General features: G+C 33.8%; 1 protein-coding gene across 10 annotated transcripts; it reads left to right on the top strand.

The window, feature by feature from the left end:
• Window positions 1-983: 983 nt before the first annotated feature.
• Window positions 984-23,346, top strand: samsn1a (SAM domain, SH3 domain and nuclear localisation signals 1a). 10 transcript variants are annotated; one of them, XR_012390393.1, is made up of 16 exons: window positions 984-1,208; window positions 3,513-3,656; window positions 4,774-4,817; window positions 4,956-4,993; window positions 6,111-6,194; window positions 8,519-8,610; window positions 9,306-9,368; window positions 10,563-10,665; window positions 11,122-11,450; window positions 15,314-15,407; window positions 16,553-16,681; window positions 19,208-19,313; window positions 19,402-19,553; window positions 19,851-20,069; window positions 20,404-20,554; window positions 22,735-23,346. XR_012390393.1 is itself a non-coding variant. In XM_021481348.3 (16 exons), exons 1-16 carry the CDS (start codon window positions 1,185-1,187, stop codon window positions 22,833-22,835), a joined length of 1,860 nt encoding a protein of 619 aa, XP_021337023.1. In that variant the 5' UTR covers window positions 984-1,184; the 3' UTR covers window positions 22,836-23,346. The 10 variants fall into 10 exon arrangements, 9 of the variants coding, with proteins under 9 accessions (XP_021337023.1, XP_068069579.1, XP_073778895.1 ...); XM_021481348.3 differs by having other exon boundaries at window positions 15,314-15,394; XM_068213478.2 differs by having other exon boundaries at window positions 15,314-15,394; window positions 19,208-19,314; window positions 19,397-19,553.
• The last annotated feature ends 1,120 nt before the right edge of the window (window positions 23,347-24,466 follow it).

Below are 24,466 nucleotides of genomic sequence, written 5' to 3'. Positions count from 1 at the left end.
ATAAATGTTTGTAACCACTTGCAAATAAGGAGTAGCTTTACATTTTTGTATGAGCTGTGACTTTAAGAGAAAACATGTGTGACCTAGGCGTTTAATTCAAAGTAAATTAAATGATAATAAGCTTTAACTTGCAGCTTTAGATAATTCAGATGGTTCCACACCAAGTACATTTTAGTTATATATTTTACAGAGCAGTCAAGCTATTTAAATGTACTTGAAGGATGAATTTTCCTAAGAACTATGCATTAATGTCACCTTCATTTCCTTTTTTCCCTGTGGATGGAGCCAGAACATGGTGCACGGTTAATAAAATATCACTGTAGTATTTAAGTATATTTTCTCCACCATGAAATGAGGTCAGAGTTTCCTGTGTAAAGAAATGATAGGATTATGTATGTGTTTACATTATATGTTTAGATGATGATTGTTCAGTAAACTGCATATTATACTAATATTATACCTCATATGTTATTATATAGTACAAAAACAAAGAATTTTAAATATTTAGTAATTTTTATAGTAAGTATATAGGAAGTTATTGTGTAAAAATAATAAGTATTCATTATGTTTCATACATATTTGGGAAATATTTGGGTCCAAACGTTTATATTATAGTTTGTTTATAATAAATGGTATTTATTATGTTATAAAATTGTATTTCCCAGTACTGGGTTGAATCCACTGTGTAAAACATATGCTGGAATAGTTGGTGGTTCATTCCACTGTGGCAACCCCTGATAAATAAGGGACTAACTCTTAGGAAAATGAATGAATAAATAAAATTGCACATGATAAAATGGAATTCTTAAACACGTGTCTAAAAAACAGCAACCAAACCTGTTCCAGAGCTACAGTTTGTAAACTTTTACATTAATATATCCCTCTAAGTTGTTCAAATGTGTGTAAGCGACAAGCATTTACAGAAAATTACGCAATCGGCAGTTGTAGTGATTCTATAACAAAAGCTCTTTAGGCCAGTAAGTAAACAACATGAGCATTAGTGCATTCAGCTCCTGACGGAGGGGCTGCCGGCAGTGGTAATGGTCTCCACATCTATTGGATTACAGGAAGGATGTCATTCAGCGTTAATCTGTGCAGCCTGAAACACTAAGCGCTCTGCTCTCACTCTGCTGCGACTCGTCCCATTGTTCATCCTGCGCTGGAAACAAACCAGACTTTCCAGAATGAATCTTTTCTGCTTCTCTCTGGTAAGACGTGATTCCCCTTTTCTGCTCTGTGGTTTGTTGACTGACAGTGTGTGGATCAAACGTGACCTACTGGAAGGTGCAAAGGAAACATGGTGGCAGTGCATGAAGATCAGAAACCAAGCTGAGATGCTGTCAGATGGCCTTTTGTTTTGTTTCCTTTTAGCTGAGAAGTCAAGTCAGTGTTTATTTTGGCTTAGATTTGTAGCCCTTGTATTAAAGATAAATATTTATTCTTCTTACTTCCTATTTTTATTTTATTTTACTTATTTTATGCTTCTGTCGGATGGCCTTTTGCTATGCTTACTTTTAGTTGTGAAGTCAAGTCAGTGTTTATTTTGGCTTACTGTAGATTTGAAGCCTTTGTATTCAACACAAACATTTCTTCTTCTTCTTGTCTTTATTTTATTTTATTTTATTTTATACAAACAAAATACAATGGTGAAATGTGTGGACTAAACTGAGTTCATCTCTGACAGATGTTGTATTGTTTTGCAGTTTGGGATTAATGGTGGTCTCATTTCCCTCAGTTCACACTGATCTGACTTTACATAAACAAACTAATGCATTTGTTTTTTTGTTTTATCTTTTGTACTAATGTATTTTAAACGTACAATAAATGTTTGTTTATTAAATTATGGTCTAGTGGAATTATAAATTTTATTATTATTTTTTTCGCTTTAGTCCCTTTATTAATCTTTGGTCGCCACAGCGAAATGAACCGCCAACTTATCCAGCATATCACTTGGAAACCCATTCACACTCATTCGCACACATACATACACTATGGACAAGTTGGCTTACCCAATTCACCTATACCACATGTCTTTGGAAACCAGAGCAACCCAATGGAACATTTTGTCCTTAAAATGTTTTTTTTTTTTTTTTAATAAATAATTAAATAAAAACTGCTTTTATTCTAGCCGTAATAAAACAAATAAGACTTTTTCTTGAAGAAAAAATATGATCAGACATACTGTGGGAACTAAGCCGACAAGAAAATGAATGAATGAATGAAAATTGCAGGATTTGTGTTTAAAGGATACACCCAATATTAAATATGAGATAGTTTATTAATTCACTCATCTTCTTTCCTGCTTAGTCCTTTTATTAATCTGGGAATGCCACAGAGGAATGAACCACCAACTTATCCAGCATATATTTTATACAGCGGATGTCCTTCCAGCCGCAACCCATCACTGGGAAACTCATTCACACAAATACGAACAATTTAGCTTACCCAAGACCCCTATACTACGTCTTTGGACTTGATGGGGCAAACCAGAGCACCCGGAGGAAACAAACGCGAACACGGGGAGAACATGCAAACTCCACACAGAATTACCAATTGACCCAGCCAAGGCTCGAACCAGTGACCTTATTGCTGTGAGGCGATCATACTACCTACTGCGCCACCGTGACGCTCAAGATATAGTTTATACCTCGCAAAACTGACTTCTTTATTCTCAGAATTTCATGCTTGTAGTAGGATATGTCTTGAAATTTGCACTTTATTCTCTTAATGACTAAAATTATTTCCTCAAATATATTGTCTTTTTTGAAAAAATTCATCCTAACAAAATCCAAGTTCAGAATTACAAGAAACCAAATCTGAATTTAGACATTTATCTCAAGTTGTTTCTCAAAAACACAAGTTTTCAAGCTAAAATTGTGACTTTTTTTCTCCAAACAAACTTATTTCACAAAATGGTATATCCGTTCTTGCAGATTTGACTTTCATAATTGAGCCTTTTTGTCGCCATTTGTTTTTAATTCAATTCAATTTTCAATTCAGCTTTATTTGTATAGCGCTTTTACAATGTAGATTGTGTCAAAGCAGCTTCACATAAATGGTCATAGTAACTGGAACAGTGTGGTTCAGGTTTTAGTGTTTAAGTTCAGTTCAGTTCAGTTTAGCTCAGTTCAGTGTGATTTAATCATTACTGAGAGTTCAAACACTGAAGAGCCAATTCATCGATGCGTAGCTCTACCAATCCTGAACCATGCGAGGCAGTGGCGACAGCGGAGAGGAAAAAAAACCTCAATTAACTCTCAATTCTCACTTTTTCCCCTTGCGAGTTGTGCTTATTTAATTTCTCGCTATTGCTAATTTATATGCTTTAAAAATATAACTAACTAGTTTCTTAAAATAGCTGTAAAATACACTCACAAATTTGATAAACAACAAGACTAAAACATTTACTCGGATATTCATCACAATAGAGAAGAAAGCACTTGTACACGATTTCATGTCATTTTTAAAGCATCTCATTAGCAGCACATGTTGTCTCACGTTGTTGTTTTTAGGAAGGCTCTATGGACAGCCTGTATGAGGCGGTGCAGGACTCATGTGAGGCTCAGGTTTACACCATCCCCAGCCGGTCCTGCAGCCCAGCGGTTCTCCTAGAGGACAACACCAAACGGAGGAGTGCAGGACGTTCCTGCTCTATGGTAAATACACAAATGACTGCTGAATGTTATATGCATCCAGCACTGTCATCATGGGAAATGTTTCAGCCATCTGGACTTATGTTATAACATTGCTTTGGACATGATGAGCTACCATTAAATGAAAATCTGCTACTAATAGACTGTGATGCAACCATATGGAAATAGGTTTAGACCTATTTCAGGTCTGAGAGAGAAACATGAAATAAGAATGCATTAACAGGTTATGCTACAGTATTTGTTAGGTGGGTCAAGACATCAAAAGCATCAAAAATAATTGTAAAGAGGTGATTTTATACACACAGAAATTATATGAATGCATGTAAAATGCCTACTGTAATGTTAAAACTTACTTTTAATATGACAACATTTGAGAGAAATAATGTTCCACTGGTATTCAGAGCAGCAGATGTGTTAATGTAAAAATAAACTAATATACTCACAACTGGACTTATTCTTTTATATATTTTAATAAGTACCATTACTCATACAAAATTGCATTACAAATTTAATTTAAAATTGTATATAATTCAGTTTAACATTTTAATAAAAACAAATCTATTATCTTATATCAAAATTTAATATTAAAATTTAATATGTAATATAAAATGTAAAATTAATAATCTTAATATATGTTTTACTTTTACTGAAAAATATTTTAAACCAGGTGTTTTGAAGAAAGGTGGCAAATATTAATAATGCAAATTAATGACTGATTATGTCATCAATTACTTTGTGGTTTAAATCTGCCTGGTGATATTTTTTTTCGTACAAAACTACTGTTACACTGAAGGACATTACAGTAGATTATATAGAGTATCCTCTGTAAGTCACAGAGATTTTGATGTATAACATCTAATTGTCATTTTATTTCTAAAATTATTTAAAAAAAATAAACAATAAAATTATATTACATTAAACACATTTACATTTACTTTTTTAACAAAATGTTTAAAACTGTAATATGGTTTTATTTATTTATTTTTATTTAGTTTCATTTATTTATTGATCCTAGAATCCCCAATTGTCTTTGACCTATATACAATGACACATGGCTCGGTTATACATGTCAGTTCATATTGCAAAAGTTCTAAACTGCTTACTGTATTTACTTTTTCAGGAAATGTCACAAATCAACCCAGACAATAGAAAAAAGAAACAAAGGTGAGCTCGCTGTGTGCGCAAAAGACAAAAATGTTGAACTTCCAGTCAAAGTAAAAGTGAAAGAGATTTTGTGTTTGTTAAATGTACTCTGTGAATATTTGCCCAACATTCTGAACATTCCCTTGTGTTATGTTGCAGATCACTACCAAAATCGGTTTCTGAAAATGACACTTCAGGTACGTAACCACAATGAAGTTGATCATAAACTGTTCGTAACCTTTTGATTTTATTTAATTTGTCAGTGTTGTCAGATCCCTTAGAATCAATCTAAATCCGTTAAAATCAAATACTATTAGATTGAATATGTTAAAATATATGCAGGCCTGTAGCCAGGGGGGGTTTGAGTGGTTTGAAAGACCCACCCCCCTACGGACAAAGTCCAGAATTTGGCCCATATGAGCTTACGTATCTCATTTTACAGTATGCCATCCTAAATCGTGAAAATAACCAATTTAAGAAGCCTTTAAGAAGAATAACCAATAAAATAACCAATTAAAGAAAGCTTTTATTATTTATATTTTAAACTTATAACAAGTTTTAACAGATTGCCTTTTTTTTGGTTTGTTGTCTATGATAGAAAAACAAGTATTTTTTTAAATGTTTTTTTAATTATAATCTCATTACATCATATATGAAACTGTAATAACTTAAAAGGCACACTTGTAAATAAACATACATTTTTGTAAACAAAAAAAATAGTATGATAAGCACTGCAAATAAGCAAACGGATCTGTAGTAAAATCCAATTAATGAAATTCTATGAGATTGGTTTACTTAATATTCAGGGGCAAAATTGACACAGCTCCATATCCATACTCGACACAATAGATTAATCAATAAGAAGCATTTTAAACACATTGGATTTATTGAAGATATTATTACATAAAGCTTGTTCTTATTTGTTTAATTTATGTTTAACTAACAAATATCAGTCAGAAAGTTTTTTTTAGTTATTTTAAAGAGTATGCAATTAAATGGATAGACATTTCATGAGCAATAAGAATACATAAATCTTTTTTGTTAGGCCTAAATATTTTTTGAGTGTATATTTACAGATAATTTTTACATTTTACTGATCGCAATAATACACCCTTGCTATCCTGTTAAGCTTATATAAAAGAATCCAGCTGAACTGACATTTAAAAAGACAAATGACAGACTAAAAATGTACAAACAAGTAAAAAAAAAATGTCTTGCCATCAGATGAAAGTGAAAACATTTAAAAGCATTGTACATGGGTGAAATGAACCTTAAATGCTTAACGCCACACTGGTTTTGCTTTTCTTTTTGCAGATAACACACTCGGCACTAATTCGGTCTGGCCAGCTGCCAAAAAGCAGGAAGATTTAGTCCTCCTGAGGAACAATCAGAATGAAGGTAAAACCGGTTTGAGGATTTGTAGGTTAAGCCTGACTAGATTTGATTTATAAAACACACACAGGCAAGCAACATCCACTTACTGTTGACCAATCAGAAAGCCAGACTGCATCAAATCCCATTCGCCATGAATGGAAGCAGCACAAGCGCAAGTGTGCAGACATCAGCTCACTTAGAGCATTTGCTTGTCCTGCACTGGATTAATTAAGAAACAGCAGGGTCTTCATTTTAAATAGGGCACTAGATTCCAGCCTCTTAGACTTGTGGAGGACTTTCAAAGACAGTATCATTAGAGCTGTACAATAAATCAAGAAAAGGTCTTGATAAAGATTTATACACTCACAAAATCTTAATTTCAAATGAGGCAATTTATGTTATTTTAACTAAAATTAAATTCCATTTAGGGCTGCACGATATTTGAAAAACTTGATATTGTGATTTTATTTTTCTGCGATATATATTACGATATGAATATTTTCAAAAAAGATAAAAGTTATTTATTTATTTATTTTGGTTTGAATAGCTCTATTCATCTTTTTCTGGGAATTCTAACAGTATTCAGGCACAGAAATTGAAAAATCTAATTCCAAAAAAATGCTTTCCTAATTTAGAGTTTGTCTCTTTTCTAGAACAAAAATCTGAAAAAAATAAATAAAGTAATTGTATTGTTTTGCTTTTATGTTAAGAAGTAATAAACTCAAAATTAAGTGAGTTTTTTTTTTTCTTAAAACAAGCAAAATAATCGGCCAATGCGGGGGGTGGGGGTTGGAGTAAAATAATCTTGTTTTTGGTTTGAAATGTTAATAATTGGAGTAGAAACAAGATAAGTTCTAGTAATTTTTTTATCTGTAATTTTTGCAACTTCTTGTGCCCAAATGTTTTAAACTCTATAGAAATGCGATACAGTAGTGCAGTAGGTAGTGCTGTCGCCTCACAGCAAGAAGGTCGCTGTGGGTGTGGAGGTTTCCCAGAGATGGGTTGCGGCTGGAAAGGCATCTGCTGCGTAAAAATGTGCTGGATAAGTTAACGGTTAATTCTGCTGTGGCGACCCTGGATTAATAAAGGCACTAAGCCGACAAGAAAATCAATGAATGAATGAATAAATGAAATGCTCAGTCACAGTCCCTAAAAACACATGAAAAATTATAAACTTTCACTCTATTTTGGTTTAACTCTGCAAAATCACATGCGTTCTGTGTCTCGTGAGCATCTACAATTCAGACTCAACATTGCAGATCCAGTGACGTGACTATTGCAGGTGTGCACATTGCTAAAACTATATATTGTGCAGCCCTCATATGAACACTAACAACTGCATTGTGTTTACCAGTAGGTGTCAAAAAGCAACTAATATTAGTGTGTTAGTCCAACGTCATCTCACGCCAGTTCCTAAGTTTTTGATTTAGTGGCTAATTAGGATGAATTTATGCGATCTTATTTGTACATGATTTACAATTTACGATCTCCCTATGATGGTTGAGATAAGCGGGTAGGGTTCAGTGCCACCACTTCTTTTTAAAATTTTCCATTGTCATTCGACTGAAATCGACTTCATTCATATGAATTAGACACTACACTGACAAAACTTAAAATGTTTCAGAGTAACAGAATAATTTGTTCAAATCATCATCAAAAACAGAAAAAGCTTATTTATCAAATTATAACATATAGAGTCTCTGAGTAATACTTAATCACTCAGTCATTAGTCCCCAATTTATCAGAAGTCGTAACAGCAGAATGAATCGACAACTACTCGCACATGTTTTATGAAATGTATATTCCAAGTACTTAGTTCAAGATTTAATTTAGTTGATTACAAATATAGAATTTTTTTATTTTATTCATGCTAAAATTAATGTAGAAATACAACTTTTTTTTTACTGTTGTATTTACTGTATCATATAATTGAGTTTAATCAGCATAACTAATGTTAAATATAACGTATCTTGTTTTTTTCATAAGAGTCAACATATGTCTATAATCTGAATTTTAAAAGCTGGTGATAATGTTGTTAAACCAGTCTGTATGGATGCATCACATTTCCTTGACTAAGCAGAGTAAATCTACCTGCCACATGGTATTTCCCCTCATCAAAATGTGTGAAGAAGCAAAACAGGAAATGAGGTGCAAAACCACACAACTTTTCTTATACGGAATGAACTATTTTGAGCTTTGCGTTGGTTAACCCTTGCCATTTAGATATTCAGAGATTTTAAAATCTTGTTTTTTGATGCACTGAAGTCTAAAATAAATTCCCAAATAAAACCCAAAAGATGCACAGTGACATTTGAAAACTAAATAGGTCAAATGTGTTTGCATTTCAGATCTGAGGAGAGCTGTAAGGACAGAAAACCAGACAATGGCAAACTTAAAGATCATCGCAAGAAACCCACAGCAAGAGAGCCAGCCAATCCAGGTCACAAAAATATTTAAAAAAAATAATAATAAATCACGTTTACTGCATGCCACAGAGCTGGACTTACATAATTAAGAGTATGAAATATTAAATATTATACGATAATATGTCATTCAGTGTAACGAGTTTATATACCATAAAATCTGATCTGATGACATTAAAACACTATTTAAGGATCATATTAAAGCCTCAAAAAATAATTTAAATCGTTACACTTTGCCACTGTCATTAAAAACCATTTGAAAATGTTTTTTCGCATTTGACAGTACTAAAATCATTCAATAATCACTCATATTTCTGTACATTTCAGGTCAGAATATACTGTAAAAAAAGTTGCTGTTGGCCTATGAATCAAATTAAAAACTGTGTGTGTGTGTGTGTGTGTGTGTGTGTGTGTGTGCGCGTGTGCGTGTGTGTGTGTGTGTGTGAAGCTGAATTACATTATTACACCTAATCTGGCTAAAGAAAATTAGTTTTCTTATTAAAATCACTTTAAAAAATAATAATTTGATATATAAATATAAAATAAAATTTCTTTTATTTAGTTTGATGCAGAAATCATAACAGGATGTCCTCTCTATGACATTTAAACATTATGCTAGAAGCAACTTATTAATTTATAAATTTGTAATTACATAATTATTATGCTTCACTTACTCCATTTACTTATTTACAAATTATTATTTTCTTGGTAGGTTGTCTATTATGAAGGGTGTAAGCCAAACCTTGATGGGCTAAGCAGCAGGCAGAATGGCGTGGTAAGTTCAAAGACTCTATACCCAGGTGTTTTGTGCCAGCTGGAATGTAAATGATCGTCATGTTTGTTTCACCGGGGTCTGAACAACTGCTGTCCCCAAATAGGGTATTGTGGTTGACTGTACAGATGGTTGGGTGAGGGGCACGCTCTGCCCAGCCCATGTAATCCTTATGCCCACGTGGCATTAGATTCTGTTGAGACTGCTAAATTGTTTATGCCTGTGGACTCATATTGAATTTTATATTGTATGACAATATTAAATTGTACAATAAAATTACACAATTTGAACAAAATATATACACAATTATATACAGTTGAAGTTAATTTTTTCCATCAATTTCTGTTTAACGGAGCGAAGATTCTCAACAAATTTCTAAACATAAGTTTTAATAACACATTTCTAATAGCTGTTTTATTTTATCTTTGATGACAGTAAATAATAGTTCAGTAGATATATTTCAAGACACTTCTATACAGCTTAAAGTGACATTTAAAGGCTTAACTACAGTAGGTTGATTAGGTTAACTAGGCAGGATAGGATAATTAGGCAAGTTATTGTATAACAATGGTTTGTTCTGTAGACTCAGAAGAAAATATAGCTTAAAGACGATAATAATTTTGATCTTTAAATGGTTTTTAAAAATTTCTAGCCAAAATAAAACAAGACTTTCTCCAGAAGAAAAAATATTTTATCAGACATAACTGGGAAAATATCCTTGCTCTGTTAAACATCATTTGATAATTTATAAAAAAGAAAAAAAGAATAATAATTCTGACTTCAACTGTCTATGTTTTTTTCAGATATATCAGAGTTTTTAGTGTCTGCATAAAATTTAAAAATGTGATTTTAAATATATCGAAAGCATATTAAATGCAAATCTTTAATTTTTATTAATCTTTGTCAAAATGTGTGGAATAATGGTCAATTGTGGCTTAGTGTGACATATTTGTCTAAAAGTTAAACATCATAGTCATTCTGACCTGTTTAAGAATTAAATTTATATATATTTAAATAAATAAAATTTGCCTCTAAGATTTGTCATTACATAAACTATTGATACACTGAATGACATTGTATTGAGTGTCTTCTGTAAAAATGCTGAATGTGTATAATAGTCATTGTGGCGGGGGGGGGGGGGGTGGGGGGGTAAATGTAATCTTAATCTTAATGCAATTTTTTTTTGGTCATTAAAAGACGGAGACAGTAAATGAAGAGATGATACGAGCAAGAGGAACAAGGGTGAAAAAACTAGAAAAAAAAAGCAGTCAAAGAGAAACTCCAACACAAGAGACAACAGGTAAATATAAATCTCATATATTTGCAGAGCCAAAAACTTGAATTGCAGATATTTTTTGGCTACAATAATGATTTTTGTTGAAACCCATGTCATTAGCTGTGTTTCCATTTTAAAGTTGCGAGTTTAAGAGAAGTGTATAATTGCATAAAAGTAATTTGCAAATAAATCATCATATCCATTCCAACAAGAAAACAAAATCGTTATTTCTGGAAAAGGGAAAAAACACTGCAACTAAATTTTTCCCACATAAATAATTACCCGCACAGACAACACACACTAAAAATTACTTGCATGTTTGGGAACTTGATATTGTGAGACGGTTGTTGTATTGTGAAAAACAATATCTATCTCAATTTAAAAAAAAAAGATTTTCTGATAATCTTAGCATATCCATTGATAATTCACACAAAATTGTTGATTGTTGTTATTTATTTTTACTATCTTTGTCACCTAAAGATCCTAGTAAAGGTGCCAAAGGAACGATGCCTGATGTAGGGATGTGGTCACAAAATCCGGATATATCTTGTACCTCTGAAGGTTTGAGGGTCAAACAGATTGCAGCATCCAGCAGAAATCGCTGGAGTAACCCCACTGAAAGCACCTGGGTTCAAGCCTACAACCCCTGTCAGCCTCAACTCAGTGAACATCGCATCCACACCTGTGAGTGCACTGCATCCAGAAACAGGAGTCAAGGAGACAAAATCAATGGCCCAAATATGAAGAGAGACTCCTTGCCCAAAGGAATGATGCGCTCCACGACCAGTGTAGATTTCTGTGCCTCTAAAGTAAGTCATAATTGATGTACACACTCAAAAAAAAAACTCATTGGATAGATTGTCAGGATCTCTATCCAATTAACTTGTTTAGCACCAAATAAAAAAATATTTATACAATTAATTGCAACTGAGTTGGTCCAACCTGGTTTTATCAAATAAAAGTTTGAATACATTTGTATTTCTATTTACCAAACTCAAAGGTCTGATAATATCATGAATGTCTATTATGTGTTGTACATTTCAAAGTCTCTTTAAACTCAGTTATCCTAAATTAAATAAAAGAGCTATTTTAAGCATATTGCAGGAGTTACATATACAGTTGATTGAGACTGATCTCAGAACTAATCTTAGAAAAGTTATTGCTCATTGAGCAAAGCAACAAACTGCATTTTTGCTAATTAAGCTGCCAACATTCAAAGAAACCCGTGCTTCTGCAAGGTGGTAATCTCAAATTACATCAAAATCTTCAAAGTAAAGTGAAGATTAAACTTTAACAAATTTTTCTATTAACTTTAACACCTAAGATTTCTTTTACTGTCAACATTTCGCTCTCTTAATTGAAAAGCATGCTGGTAACTACAAATCCCCTAACCAGGTAGTTGGACGAGCACAATTCCTTTATATTGTCCCAACACAAAATGCTTATGATAACATTTATGAATTTAAGTGGAGTGAACATAAAAAAAATAAAAAATTGGCCAACGAAATGACAAGAATTGTGGTTTCAGCTAATTTTAAACAGGTTGTTTGAACGAGCAACAGTAATCTTTTTTTTTTTCTTGAGTGCACTTTCAACCAAAAGCCTGGGGTCATAAAGGTTTTAAAATATTTTTAAGTATTACTTCTTCAGTGGTCCACTAGCAAGAATTTACAGTAGTTGAGATCAGAATTGAGTTTAATTAGTAACAAAGTAACTTGTTGACGTATTTTAATTAATTTTCCATTTAAATGACTTTTCCAAAGTAAAATAAGAGATTACTTTTTCATATTTATATAATTTAATGAGCTATTTAAAATATACTTGCCTAAAATGCTGTGCATGAATTTAACAGTTCTGTATAAATCTGTTCAGAGTAGCAGAAAAATTGAAAAAAGAATTATGCATTTTGTTATACAAATACATTTGCAGAATAACTTAGATTAAGGTTAAACGATTACACATGCTTACAAACATTAAAAACAATCCATTTTAAGGCAAAGCAATTAGAAAACATTTAAATACAAATCTTATCGCAATACTATTCGCAATTAGTTCTAAATTACATTTTTGACGTAACTTACCCAACACTGGTTAAGATAAATAACTGTATCTGGTATATGAACATGCATTCAAATAGTCTCTAAGGTTCAGAACTAGCGTTCAGATTTGGATGAGACTTTTCGCTCTTATTTTATCACAGTCTACCTCACGTTCACTGCAGTACTCATCCTGACACATGAGTATTACTGAACGATTGAACACGTGTTACATGGCTTAAAAACTGCAGTACAGGAAAGCAAGTGAATGATAAGGATTTGCATCACAACAGCAAGTTCAGTCATAATCCGTGTTTCATACTTCACACAGCGAAGAATGAATAACTTGGCTTCCTCATAACACATGCCATAATCATGTTCACTAGTGACAGAAATTTCATTTTTGGGTGAACTATCCATATAATTTCTAATGTTTTCAGGTACAATAACAGTAATAATCGCCTGTTCCTGGATTTTCATATGTTTTCTCAATGAGTAAGAATGTACCCCTCTCAGATAGACTGAAGCTTCATAAAAGGTTAGAAAGGGCTGGTGGTTTCTAAAAGCCTGTGACGTTTGAAGAAATAAATTATATTGCTGTAATCCTGGATTTGGATTTTGCTATGGCTCATTGCACACAGCTGGATTAGGATGTTATTGTCTGTATTGTTTTGTTAGTAGTGGTCACTATTGGTCAGTTCATGCCTCATAAAGCAATGTATATTTCAATAGGTCTTTGATCAGTTAAACTAAAATTTATTTGCCTCTTGTGACACTGATGCAAGTAAAAAATAATGATAAATTTTAAACAGGTTTCCCCAATACTCAAAAAAATCTTCCATTGGCTACTCACCCTCAAGATTACACAATCTGCTTATGGTACATACAATTGAATACAAAAACAAATCCAATAGGAAAACAAACATTTAAGGTTTAATTCTAGTTGTACACCTAATATATTAAGCACATTTTGTTATGCAATTACAAAATACGTTAGAGAAAGACCTCAGATAAAACTAGTTTGCAATTTTACATAGAAAAATCCTGACTGAAGGTTGTGAAAGTAGGCAGGAAGTATTTCAAAAGCATGGGTCCTCTTCCTTTGCGTGCAAGTCTGCTTACTTCCCCAGTGCAAAGACCAAATTTTGCAATTTGGGCAAAAGACAAAAAAGGAATATTGATTAACACACTCCTAAAACTCCTAAAATGGTGAACAATCAAAATGTTTACCTTCTGCAAACGGTTGGATTATTAAAATGTTCTTCACAGTAAGAAACATACGGTCCTTAAGTGCGCTGAAATGTTCTTTAGGAAACACAAAATGGTTCTTCTATTACTTACACTTTAAAAAGATTCAAAATGAAACCTTTTGAAGAGAAGCTTTCATTTAAGTATATATAAAGTTTTACATTCAGTTCGAAATCATGAGTGTGACATTAAATAAAATCACAAAAAAGTAAAAAAATATATATATATTTAAAAAGTGGAAGGTTAGATTTTCTTCACAAACGTAAAGGCCTCCATGAAACCAAAATGATGCAAGAAAATTTGATTATGTAAAAAGCACCTCTTTGGAAAAACTTTGTGTGTGTGCCACAGAGCCCCACATACCGAATCTGTGTTACTCGAAATGACTGTGAAGTGGTGAGCCACAAAATGCAGACTCAAGCACTTCGTTTTTTTTTCCCCTGTAAAACTGATGCCTTGATAATAGACAGAAGACGCATTGGCTCATATCCTGTGTGATTTGAGGAAGTTCTTGAGCTCAGTTGTTCTGCTGAGGCACTGCATTTTTACACTTGACGAGCTGAGAAGTAAAACCGCTAGTTTCAGATTAGTGTTTCATTTTGAGGGAAAACTGAACGCACAAGTCAAAGAGATGCTTCAAAGGGCTGCTTCAAATGTATCAGACAAGCCAAAAAGTCTTAAACCTAAGGTAGGTTTTGTATATTATTGTTGTTGAGAACTTGCTATTTAGATCTACATTCAGAAAATGACTTTTGCTGCTTGTTTAAACTACATAAAAATGAGTTGAAACAATTCTTTAGCTTTTTTTTTTTTTTGAGACAAACATTTTGTTAAATCCACTTAAATTTGTAAAAACAATTACATGTAAAATTTAAATAAATCAATTTGTGATGGATAAACATGAAGGAATTGTGTGAAACTTAGCATTTGTTGTGACAAAAAAATGAGTAATTTGTGTCAAAAATTTGTGTTTTTTAATATACAATAGAGAAGTAGATCTGACACTTTAAAAATAAAGCAAGAAAACACCACATGACATTGCTGGAAAAGTATGAAAAGTAACATTCAGGTCATATAACTGCCTAAAATGTAAGTTCCATTTGCTGTAAGACTGGGATTACATGGATTTTTAATTTGGATAATTATTTATAATTTTCCTCTGAAAGAGCTGACATGTTTTAAGCAGATTAGGAGTCATTCAGCATTTTTATCAAATTGAAAACATTGCATTAAAATGATGACACGTCAAGTGCTGTTTAATATACTGAAGTGCTCTAAAACGTGATGTCAGATGATTTTTGATTTATACAAAGTAATGTATAAGATGCGTGTTATCAATGTACAAAATATCTATTCTAAATGTCATATGTTTTATTTACCTGACACAGCGATCCACAAGTTTTGGAAGATTTGACACATTCAGAAATCAAAACTCTCCTTCCAAGCTTGAGGAAAATGGCACCCCTGAGGTAAGACAAACAAGTAAATAAAGATTAATATAATATTCATTGGGATTTATGCAAAACTATTATACATTTTCATCCCCATAACATATTCTTCATCGTCCCATTTTTGGAGTGGATCCCAAATTATTAAATTTGACCAAAATTCAAACAAAAATCAATTTACTAAACCTTGGGCCATCCAAGATACTTTTTACACCTCTTATATAGAAGATTAAAAGATTTATATCTAACACTTTGGTTATTGTTGATAAAATGCAAGTCAAAGTCTACCTTATTACCTTACTACCTTACATCTACATTATTATTGCAACATATTTTTTAGTGTTTTGTGGGATAGTTTGTGTATTCTGACCTACAATATCCTGTGATATAGCCATTTCAGAGGTTACAGTTGGTCAAACTATACAAACAACGCATCTAATTTTACTTTACTTTTAGGCTACAAACACCTGAACACTTACCGTGTCTATCGGCATAGATTAATTTATGTGATTATGCATTAACCATGGTATAATTCATTATAGAGGTGTATATTATCTACTATTTAAGTAGTAATTAAGGGGGTCAATCCTTCCTAAACTCCCCTGTAATTTGCACCCAGTTCTTGAGTCCTGATGATACATTGAGGTCTTTTAAACAGAAATTATTTGCAACATTATTGCCTTATGCAGCCTCTATAGCCACAAAAACATATGCGTTGGCACACTGACACATGAGATGACACTGTTGTTTACAACTGAGAAAGAAGACTTTTTCATCAAAATGGTGCATTTGAGCTTATTTTGAAATGCTGGAATCTATATAAAAAAAAGCTTAAACCAGACAGTATTAGTGAGTTTGCGCTAGCTTGTACATAAATAACAGCTTGCGCTCAAAACTCTTCTAAATGACAAGCACTTTGCTCCATTACACCTTAACATACGAACAAGAGCCACTGGTTTTAATTTTGTGCCGCGTGCAAGGTTTTTTATTGTCTGTAACTGTTTACTTGCATTAAATTAAATCACCAAGGGCCACAGCTTTGGATGAAGATATTTTTTTATGTTCTACTGAAGAAGAAAAAACCTCAAGGCTAGTAAAATAAGAACAGATTTTCATATCACTGAAAAGAGAACTTTTATATACAGATGCATTAATAAAAACATTGTTTTTTTTAAACAGACAGAAGGCGACTCAGCAGCAGACATCAGTGAGAAACCAAGATGTCTGGGGAAAAAGATGAAGGCCATCTCAATGACGATGCGTAAAAGAATGGGCAAGAAACCCGTCAAATCCTGCTCAGAGGATATGGTGAGTCATATAACGCAAGCTCCTGCTCCTGCAAGCTCGGTGATTGCTGACACCGTTTAAGCAACTCAGCTCTTCATTATCCACAATATCAGCATTTCATTAGACTTTATAAGTGTGACGTTAATTTTAAGAAGACCATTAAAGGATCACACTGGACTGCCAAGTTTCTAACTAATTTAATTACAAACCTTTATACAATGCCACTATCCTTCAAACCACTAGGTTATACCCATTTGCCAGCAATAAATAGTTACCTTGGTCATTTAAAGTGTAATCAAATTAAGTTTGATAACTTATTCATTTTATTTGACTGAGTACAGGCCAGAATATGTATGTTGTTTCATTTGTATTCATTGAAGAATATGGAACATTATTTTATACATATTGTTTTTCAGTTTGTTGTCACAAATTTCTTCAAACATTCTAAATATATACTTGTAATCATCTGCTTTCAGTGTTTCAGAATGTATCGGTGTATTAATGTGTCATTTGATGCAGACACTAGAGTTCTGGTCGATTGGTGTTGTTATGCAGTTTGTTGAGGGATTTCAGCTAGGGCTTGTTATGCATTTGCTCTGTTTTCTAGACAGAACGATTTGCAAGAAAAGGTGGTAACTAAGGTTTTGCTAAGCAGTTGTTGGGGTATCAGGTGTGTTTGCTAAGTTTTTACTTTGCAGATGTAAAGGTGTCAGTGAGGCCTGCAGGAGGAGCTCAACTGGAGATCTGTGTGGGTTATAACACCCCAGTATATTGATGGAGAATTTATACTGCTCAGTGAGCACCGTCTTTCAGAGACGTTAAACCGAGGTCCTGACTTTGTGTTCCTTAAAAAACATTTAATATAGACATCCAGGTGGATGCAGGCCTGGATTGGTTAATTGGGAAGACCGAGAGAATTCCCTGTGGGCCGGTCAATTTTTTGGTCGCGAGGGCCTGTGTCTCTAGCTTCATGCACTCACAATTATTTTCAGCAAGCGCCTAGAGATGAAAAATGGATAATAAAAACACAAAAGTGACGCTGAAAAGGCCATAATTAAAAAAAAAAAATTATAAAATCTAGAAACTGACACGGCTAAATGTACGAAGCTGAGTACATTTTTTGTTAAAACCAGCAGCAGCGAGAATGAAATGAAATGAAATGACCGGCAAGTTAGCATTAGCTAGTAAGGAGCAGCACAAAACAATGATGTCTGCAAACCTCCGTTCATGTTTTAAACTTTTTCTGGAACTGTAGCTCTTCAGCAGCAGCAGCCTCTTGTCCAGTTTGCTGCTAACAGAGAAAAACCAGGCCCTGTAACGTTACCAAGCACTTGTCATGAGCCCAACACACTAGAATGGCCTGGTAGAATTGTCACTAAATAAATATAAGAATTTGAAATATTAATATGAAATGATTATTACACATGCTCAATGGTCAGTGACAATTAATGAAATCAGATGATTCACTGCATTAATAAATTGCAAATAAATTTTAAAATGAAGCCCTTATTAAAAAGTTATACTGTGGTTAAAAATGTCTGGCAGATAACAGTGCAATACTTGTGTTATTTTTTATTTGTGTTTAAGGACTGGATATCTGTAACCATTTTTGAATATATATTCAGATATTGCAGAAAAGGACACTGATGTTTTAAAAAATATTGTTGGAGATCTAGCTACACTTTAATGTTGTCATATTTCTGAAAATATATTTAAAGTTTTAAAGCAGCTGTTTCCTTAAAAAAAGACATGATAGTGTCTTTAAAATGTTCAATACATTTTCCTTACATACATACATGATACATACATTATATTTGTATTTATTTGATATTTATGAGCTTTAATTCCAACAGAAAATGGATTCTGATACTGTTAAACATTACATTGTGTTAATTGTTTAAATAAATCTTCCCTGAGAAGTACTGAATTGGAAATGACATTTTTTAAATATAGTCCAGGGGTCACCAATCCTGGTCCTGGAGGGCCGGTGTCCCTGCAGGGTTTAGCTCTAACTTGCTTCAACACAACTCCCTGGATGTTTCAAGTATACCTAGTAAGACCTTGATTAGCTTGTTCAGGTGTGTTTGATTTGGGTTGGAGCTAAAATCTGCAGGACACCAGCCCTCCAGGAACAAGTTTGGTGACCACTGATAAAGTCAGTCGTGAACCAAAGTGGGCCGGTCGAAGGCTTGAAACTTCAGGGCTAAAAAGGAGTCGTACTCCGGCCCTGGATTCTACATACTGGTGGTGGATAAGTAGATTCCCCCCAAAAATGTAAACGCTTTGACTGTCCAGAAAAGGGCTATATAAATGTATGGAATTATTAATTATTATTTTTTAGTTGCTGGGATGTTATTTGTGGTAATAGGTGTTTGGCTAGCTTGTTGCTTTTGGGTAGTAACTAAAGTGTTCTTTTAGGGTTTCTATCTGGTTGCAAAGATGGTATAACCAAAGAAAACCTATCACTGTTGCCAACCAACCCATCTAGTTCTCTTTATCACATAAAATAAAGAATTCGTAGTCATTCTTTGTTTTGTTTCGGTGCAGGCTGATGACACTGAGGGAGAAACAGAGAATGGATCTGCTGTGGAGAAGAGCTCAGACCGCACCAGCAACTCTTTAGAAAGCCTCTACAGTGGACAGAGCTCATCCAGTGAGAATCTATGCACAGGCGAATGAATCTGAAATCTGTGTTTTACATTGTAATCATACTCTTGTTGTGTATGTATTTACTGGCTCAGGTGGTGTGGCGAGCAGTTCAGATGTATCCAGTAACAGAGACAGCCTGAAACTGGAGGAGGAAGCGCTCTATACGGGACAGTTCTGTGGGCGAGCCAAAGTACATACAGACTTTGTCCCCAGCCCATACGATACAGATTCCCTCAAACTGAAGGTGAGATGACTGCACTTTTTATATACACTTACAGTAAGTTCAATTTTGAATTATGAATAGCCACACTGTAAAAAATGTATCGACAAAAAGGCAAGAGAGCTCATATTTTATGTTCCTTTAACTTATTTTAATAAGTTGATCAGGTCTCAACTAATCTTTAATTAGCTACACAGTTTAAATCAATATTTTAGTCAGTTTGTTTGATGCAAGTTCATTTGATTTAACTAAAAAAAATTAGGGCAGCAAGCATTTTTTACAGCAAAATAGGATATTAATTATATAATGTTTTATTTTTAGGTGGGAGACATCATCAGCATTATAAGTAAACCACCGATGGGCATATGGACAGGCATGCTCAATAATAAAGTGGGGAACTTCAAGTTTATCTATGTAGATGTTCTACCAGAGAAAGAGAAGGAACAGGAGGAAGAAGCCCCGAAAATAAGACCTATGAAAGTTTGCAAGAAACCACGACCAAATACACTGCTGGAGTTATTAGAACGGCTTCATTTAGAGGTATAAAGAGACCTAGATATTATCTGAATGCACATACAGACACAAAAAGCACCACTTTCTTTGTATGCCCACTTGTTTAATACTGCTTATTTAAACATCCTTACATGACATATATTGGTTGCCACTAGAATTGATATTAGTTATTTAACTACTGTAGAACTTCTAAAAATCTTCTTCAATATTTTGATGTCTGTCTACGCTGGGGTTTTAATGGCTACAATTTCTGGGTCTTATGGCATGTGTGACTTTCAGTGAACGATTGTGAATTTGTCCAGACCTGAAAAGTGTATCACTGCATTGCACAATGTAATATTTTCAATCTTGTTTGTAATAGGAATATGCATCTTCATTACTCCTGAATGGCTACCAGACAGTGGATGACCTCAGACATCTGAAAGAGAGGCATCTGATCGAGCTGAATGTGACTGATCCTGAACACAGACACAGGCTGCTTGCAGCCTCTGACTGCCTCTACGTCACAAACAGTGAGTGTCAATACACTATCTGATCCACAGCTGTCGGGAAAACTGACATGCTGATTATACACTGGGCAACTTTATAAGCTGTGGTGAGACTTTGAGAAATTACGATTTGCTGCCAAAGGGCAACTAGGTAAAACAAGGCAACTACTTAGACAAATGGGATGCAGATACAGTATGTTCGACCATTCTCAATAATAAAATAGTCAAGCGACATTGTTTAAAAGGTTGCCCAGTGTATCATCAGCATTAGTGTGTCCAAAATTCCCAAATGATAGTTGCTTCATCCCAATTCGCCTATACTATGCTGTAAAATCATGTACTGTTTTGTGAAGGAAAAGTATGTACTTTTGAATGTGTAACAGAAGAAATGGCAAGCTTTAGGACAAATTATTTCCTCATTAACAAACAGTTTTATTGCTTAATTATGTGTCATTTTAATCATGCCATCATATTCTCCAAATTTATTTTAAATTTCCTACTGTATTGTAGAAGTAGTATGTTGACCTGCTATTCACAAGCTTTCATGCAGAGAAATCTCCTCCGTTTGTATAATTATGCATTAAAAAGTTAGTTAAACTTTTAACTTTATTAAAAACACATTGTTGTTGTAAATATAACTTAAATTTAAAATAAATGTTTTTTATCAGGTTTTATTAATAATTCTAACCCTTTAACTAAAACCTCTCCACTTACAGTATCTGTTGATCTTGTGCATCCGCCATGTTTGTAGTTTTTTTTTTTTTTTTACAGTTTTATTCATGTTTGTAGTTGACATTGAATTCTTGTGTACTGTTCAATTTGTTGTGGGCTACAATAGCATTATAGTGTGCAGAGATCTGCACTTGCAATTTCTACCAGAAATAGTAAACCATCCAGATACCTTTTGTAATACTCATTTAAACAAAATAGGATTTTGGACATAATTTAATTTTTACACAGTGTATATATATTCTAGTGTCCATCTCAGGAATCATAATTTATTTAAATTCATGTTTATTTCTATGGCATTTTTACAATGTAGATTGTGTCAAAGCAGTTGAAGTTCATAGTGATTTGAAACTGTGTCAGTCCAGTTTTCAGAGTTGAATGTCAGTTTAGTTCAGTTCAGTGTGGTTTAAATTTCACTGCTGAAAGTCCAAACACAGAACAGCAAATCAATGCAGCTCCACAAGTCCCCAAACCAAGCAAGTCAATGGCGAAACACACATTTTTAACACTGCTTCATTCGTTGTTCAGATATTTGTGCCAAAATGGTTTGCAAACTAAAGCAATTTTACATATTTCATAAATAAAATTCATTATTTGCTAATTTAAACATACATATTAAACACTTATTTGCATATTTAGAATTTTTAAAAATCTTGTATAACAATTTTTTTTGTAATTGTTAACGTAATCAACAATAAACTGGGGATATGTGGAGATGATTTTAGTAATTTGGCTTTTTTTTACTCCATTCTAAAGTAGATTCTTGCATTAACTTATGTTTTGCTACTTTTCATCAATTTTTACATCAATGCATCCATGCAGTGTAAACGTGTCAATCTTAATTTCAAGCAGAAGCTATACTTTTAAACGACAAATAATACTAATATTACCAACAATAATTTAGATATCTAGCCATCATATATTATGGTAGATAATCTTAGACCAGTGTTGGTAGTCACTACCTCATGAGGTTTAGCTTAGCGGCTACTGATTTAGACAAAGGCGCACACACATAAGAAACAAACTGAACCGATCTTTTCACACTTATGTCAGTGAGTCTCAGGAAGGGCACAGATACTGCTCTCTTTGCATTATCTATTTTAGTGTTTGGATGAAAATCTGCCTTTTTGAAATATTAGAGTTGGACTGCTTGTGATTCCTGTATTATTGAATGTCACCTCCGTATCTTTTTTATTTATTTATTTATTTTTTTTATGTAATCCAGTAAGGAACGGCCCTTTTCTGTAAATGCAGGTCAGGATTAATTACCATTTGGATGAGCAGGTGGCACGTGGTTGGGCCGCTCTGGCTGATACGAGTGTGCCAGAATACGCAGGAAGACATCCAGTCATTTAATTAACATTAATTTCATTCGGTTGTTAGAGCAAACGCAAACCTGATTTGTTCAGCAGAGATGAAATTAACAAGCAGGAGTTCATGTGCTCGCTTTAACCTTTCTTTGCTTTGGCCTACAGAGGAGGAAGAGGGCGAGATGAAGGGCGATGACGAGGATGAAGATAATGATGGTCTCAGAGACTCGGGCTGTTTTATTCCAGCGGAGTGTCCTGACTGCTGAGAGACTCTACACTCTAGAAAATAAAACTTCAATAAAATGAAACTATTTTAGAAGTGAATGCAGAGAAAAACCTTGTCAACAGTTTTTAAGAAGAACCATTTATTTCTCAGCATGAAGTACATAATAATAATTTAAACGACCTTTGCTCACTTTGAAGGACTACTTGTGGAATGAAACGGATGTTAAAGGTTCTTCAGGAAACCATCCTATAAAGAAGATTTTAACTTATGAGCGTAATGTCTCTCTGCTGATATTACTTAATGTTAAAGCTACAAACAGACACATAACTCAGTTCATGTTTTTTCTTTTTGTCATAATCTGTTATTCTCTCATTTACATGTATGTGTTTTGTATTTGCACATTGATCGATGTAACACCTTTTCCTGTTCAGTGGATGTTTTTTGAATGTGTACCTAACTGTGTGTGAGAGAGATGTTTTTACTGCTTTTGCAAATGTTTATCGAGCCTGAACTGTATATAATGTTATAAAAAATAAATTATTTATTCTTCACGTTTCTTTTGTTCTTTCGGCTATTTGCATAACTTTTGCTATCGCTGCTAAAATTTAGTGCATTAACTTTTCCATTTGGTTCTTAAAATAACTATTTAATTCTTGTGGGTGTTGCTTCTGGTAGGATACGTTTCCAGATGACTAAGCACTTTCCAGTTAATAATTATTACGCAACTTCCCTATCTGAACAATGAGTAATAGGTAATGAAATTAAATGTTGAAATGACAGTTGTAAACGACATTAGAAAAAGAGCTGAATTATACATATATAATACACACACACACACTGGCCACTTTATTAGGTACATATTTGCAATGTCTTGTAATGCAACTTTCTAATCAGCCTATCACATGCCAGCAACTCAATGCATTTAGGCATGTAGACATGATCAAGATGATCTGCTGCAGTTCAAACTGAGCATCAGAATGAGAAAGAAAGGTGATTTAAGTGACACTGAACTTGGCATGGTTGTTGGTGCGAGACAGGCTGGCCTGAGTATTTCAGAAACTGACGATTTACTGGGATTTTCACGCACAACTTTCTCTATGGTTTACAGAGAATGGTCAAAAAATATCCAGTGAGTGAAAGTCTGTGGGCACAAAAGTCTTGTTGATCCCAGAGGTCAGAGGAGAATGGCCAGACTGGTTTGAGCAGATAGAAAGGCAACAGTAACTCAAATAGCCACTGATTACAACCGAGGTATGCAGAAGAGCAGGGGGATATTTTCTCGGCACACTGTGGGCCCATTAGTACCAACTGAGTACCAATTAGTAGAAACACCACAGCCTACCCGAGAATTGCTGTCCATCCCTTTATGACCACAGTGTACCCATCTTCTGATGGCTACTTCCAGCAGGATAATGCGCCATGTCATAGAGCAGGAGTCAACAATCTCGTTCCTGGAGCTTCGGTGCCCTGCATGGGTTTAGCTCCAATTTGCCTCAACACACCTGTCTGGGTGTTTCAAGAATACCTTGTAAGACCTTGATTAGCTTGTTCAGGTGTGTTTGATTAAAATTGGAGCTACAATCTGCAGGACACCGGACCTCCAGGAACAAGTTTGGTGATCCCCGTCATAGAGCATGAATCATCTCAGACTGATTTCTTGAACATGACAAT

This window comes from Danio rerio, chromosome 15 (assembly GCF_049306965.1).
Source record: "Danio rerio strain Tuebingen ecotype United States chromosome 15, GRCz12tu, whole genome shotgun sequence".
Lineage (NCBI taxonomy): Eukaryota > Metazoa > Chordata > Actinopteri > Cypriniformes > Danionidae > Danio > Danio rerio.
This window is presented reverse-complemented; position numbering and strand designations above follow the sequence as displayed.

Bases quoted from the DNA above. Each gene is read 5' to 3' on its own strand.
- samsn1a (XM_068213478.2), top strand. From the start codon at position 1,185: ATGAATCTTTTCTGCTTCTCTCTG. The intron at 1,209-3,512 runs GTAAGACGTGAT...TGTTGTTTTTAG, and splicing joins ATCTTTTCTGCTTCTCTCTG to GAAGGCTCTATGGACAGCCT. The intron at 6,195-8,518 runs GTAAAACCGGTT...TTTGCATTTCAG, and splicing joins GAGGAACAATCAGAATGAAG to ATCTGAGGAGAGCTGTAAGG.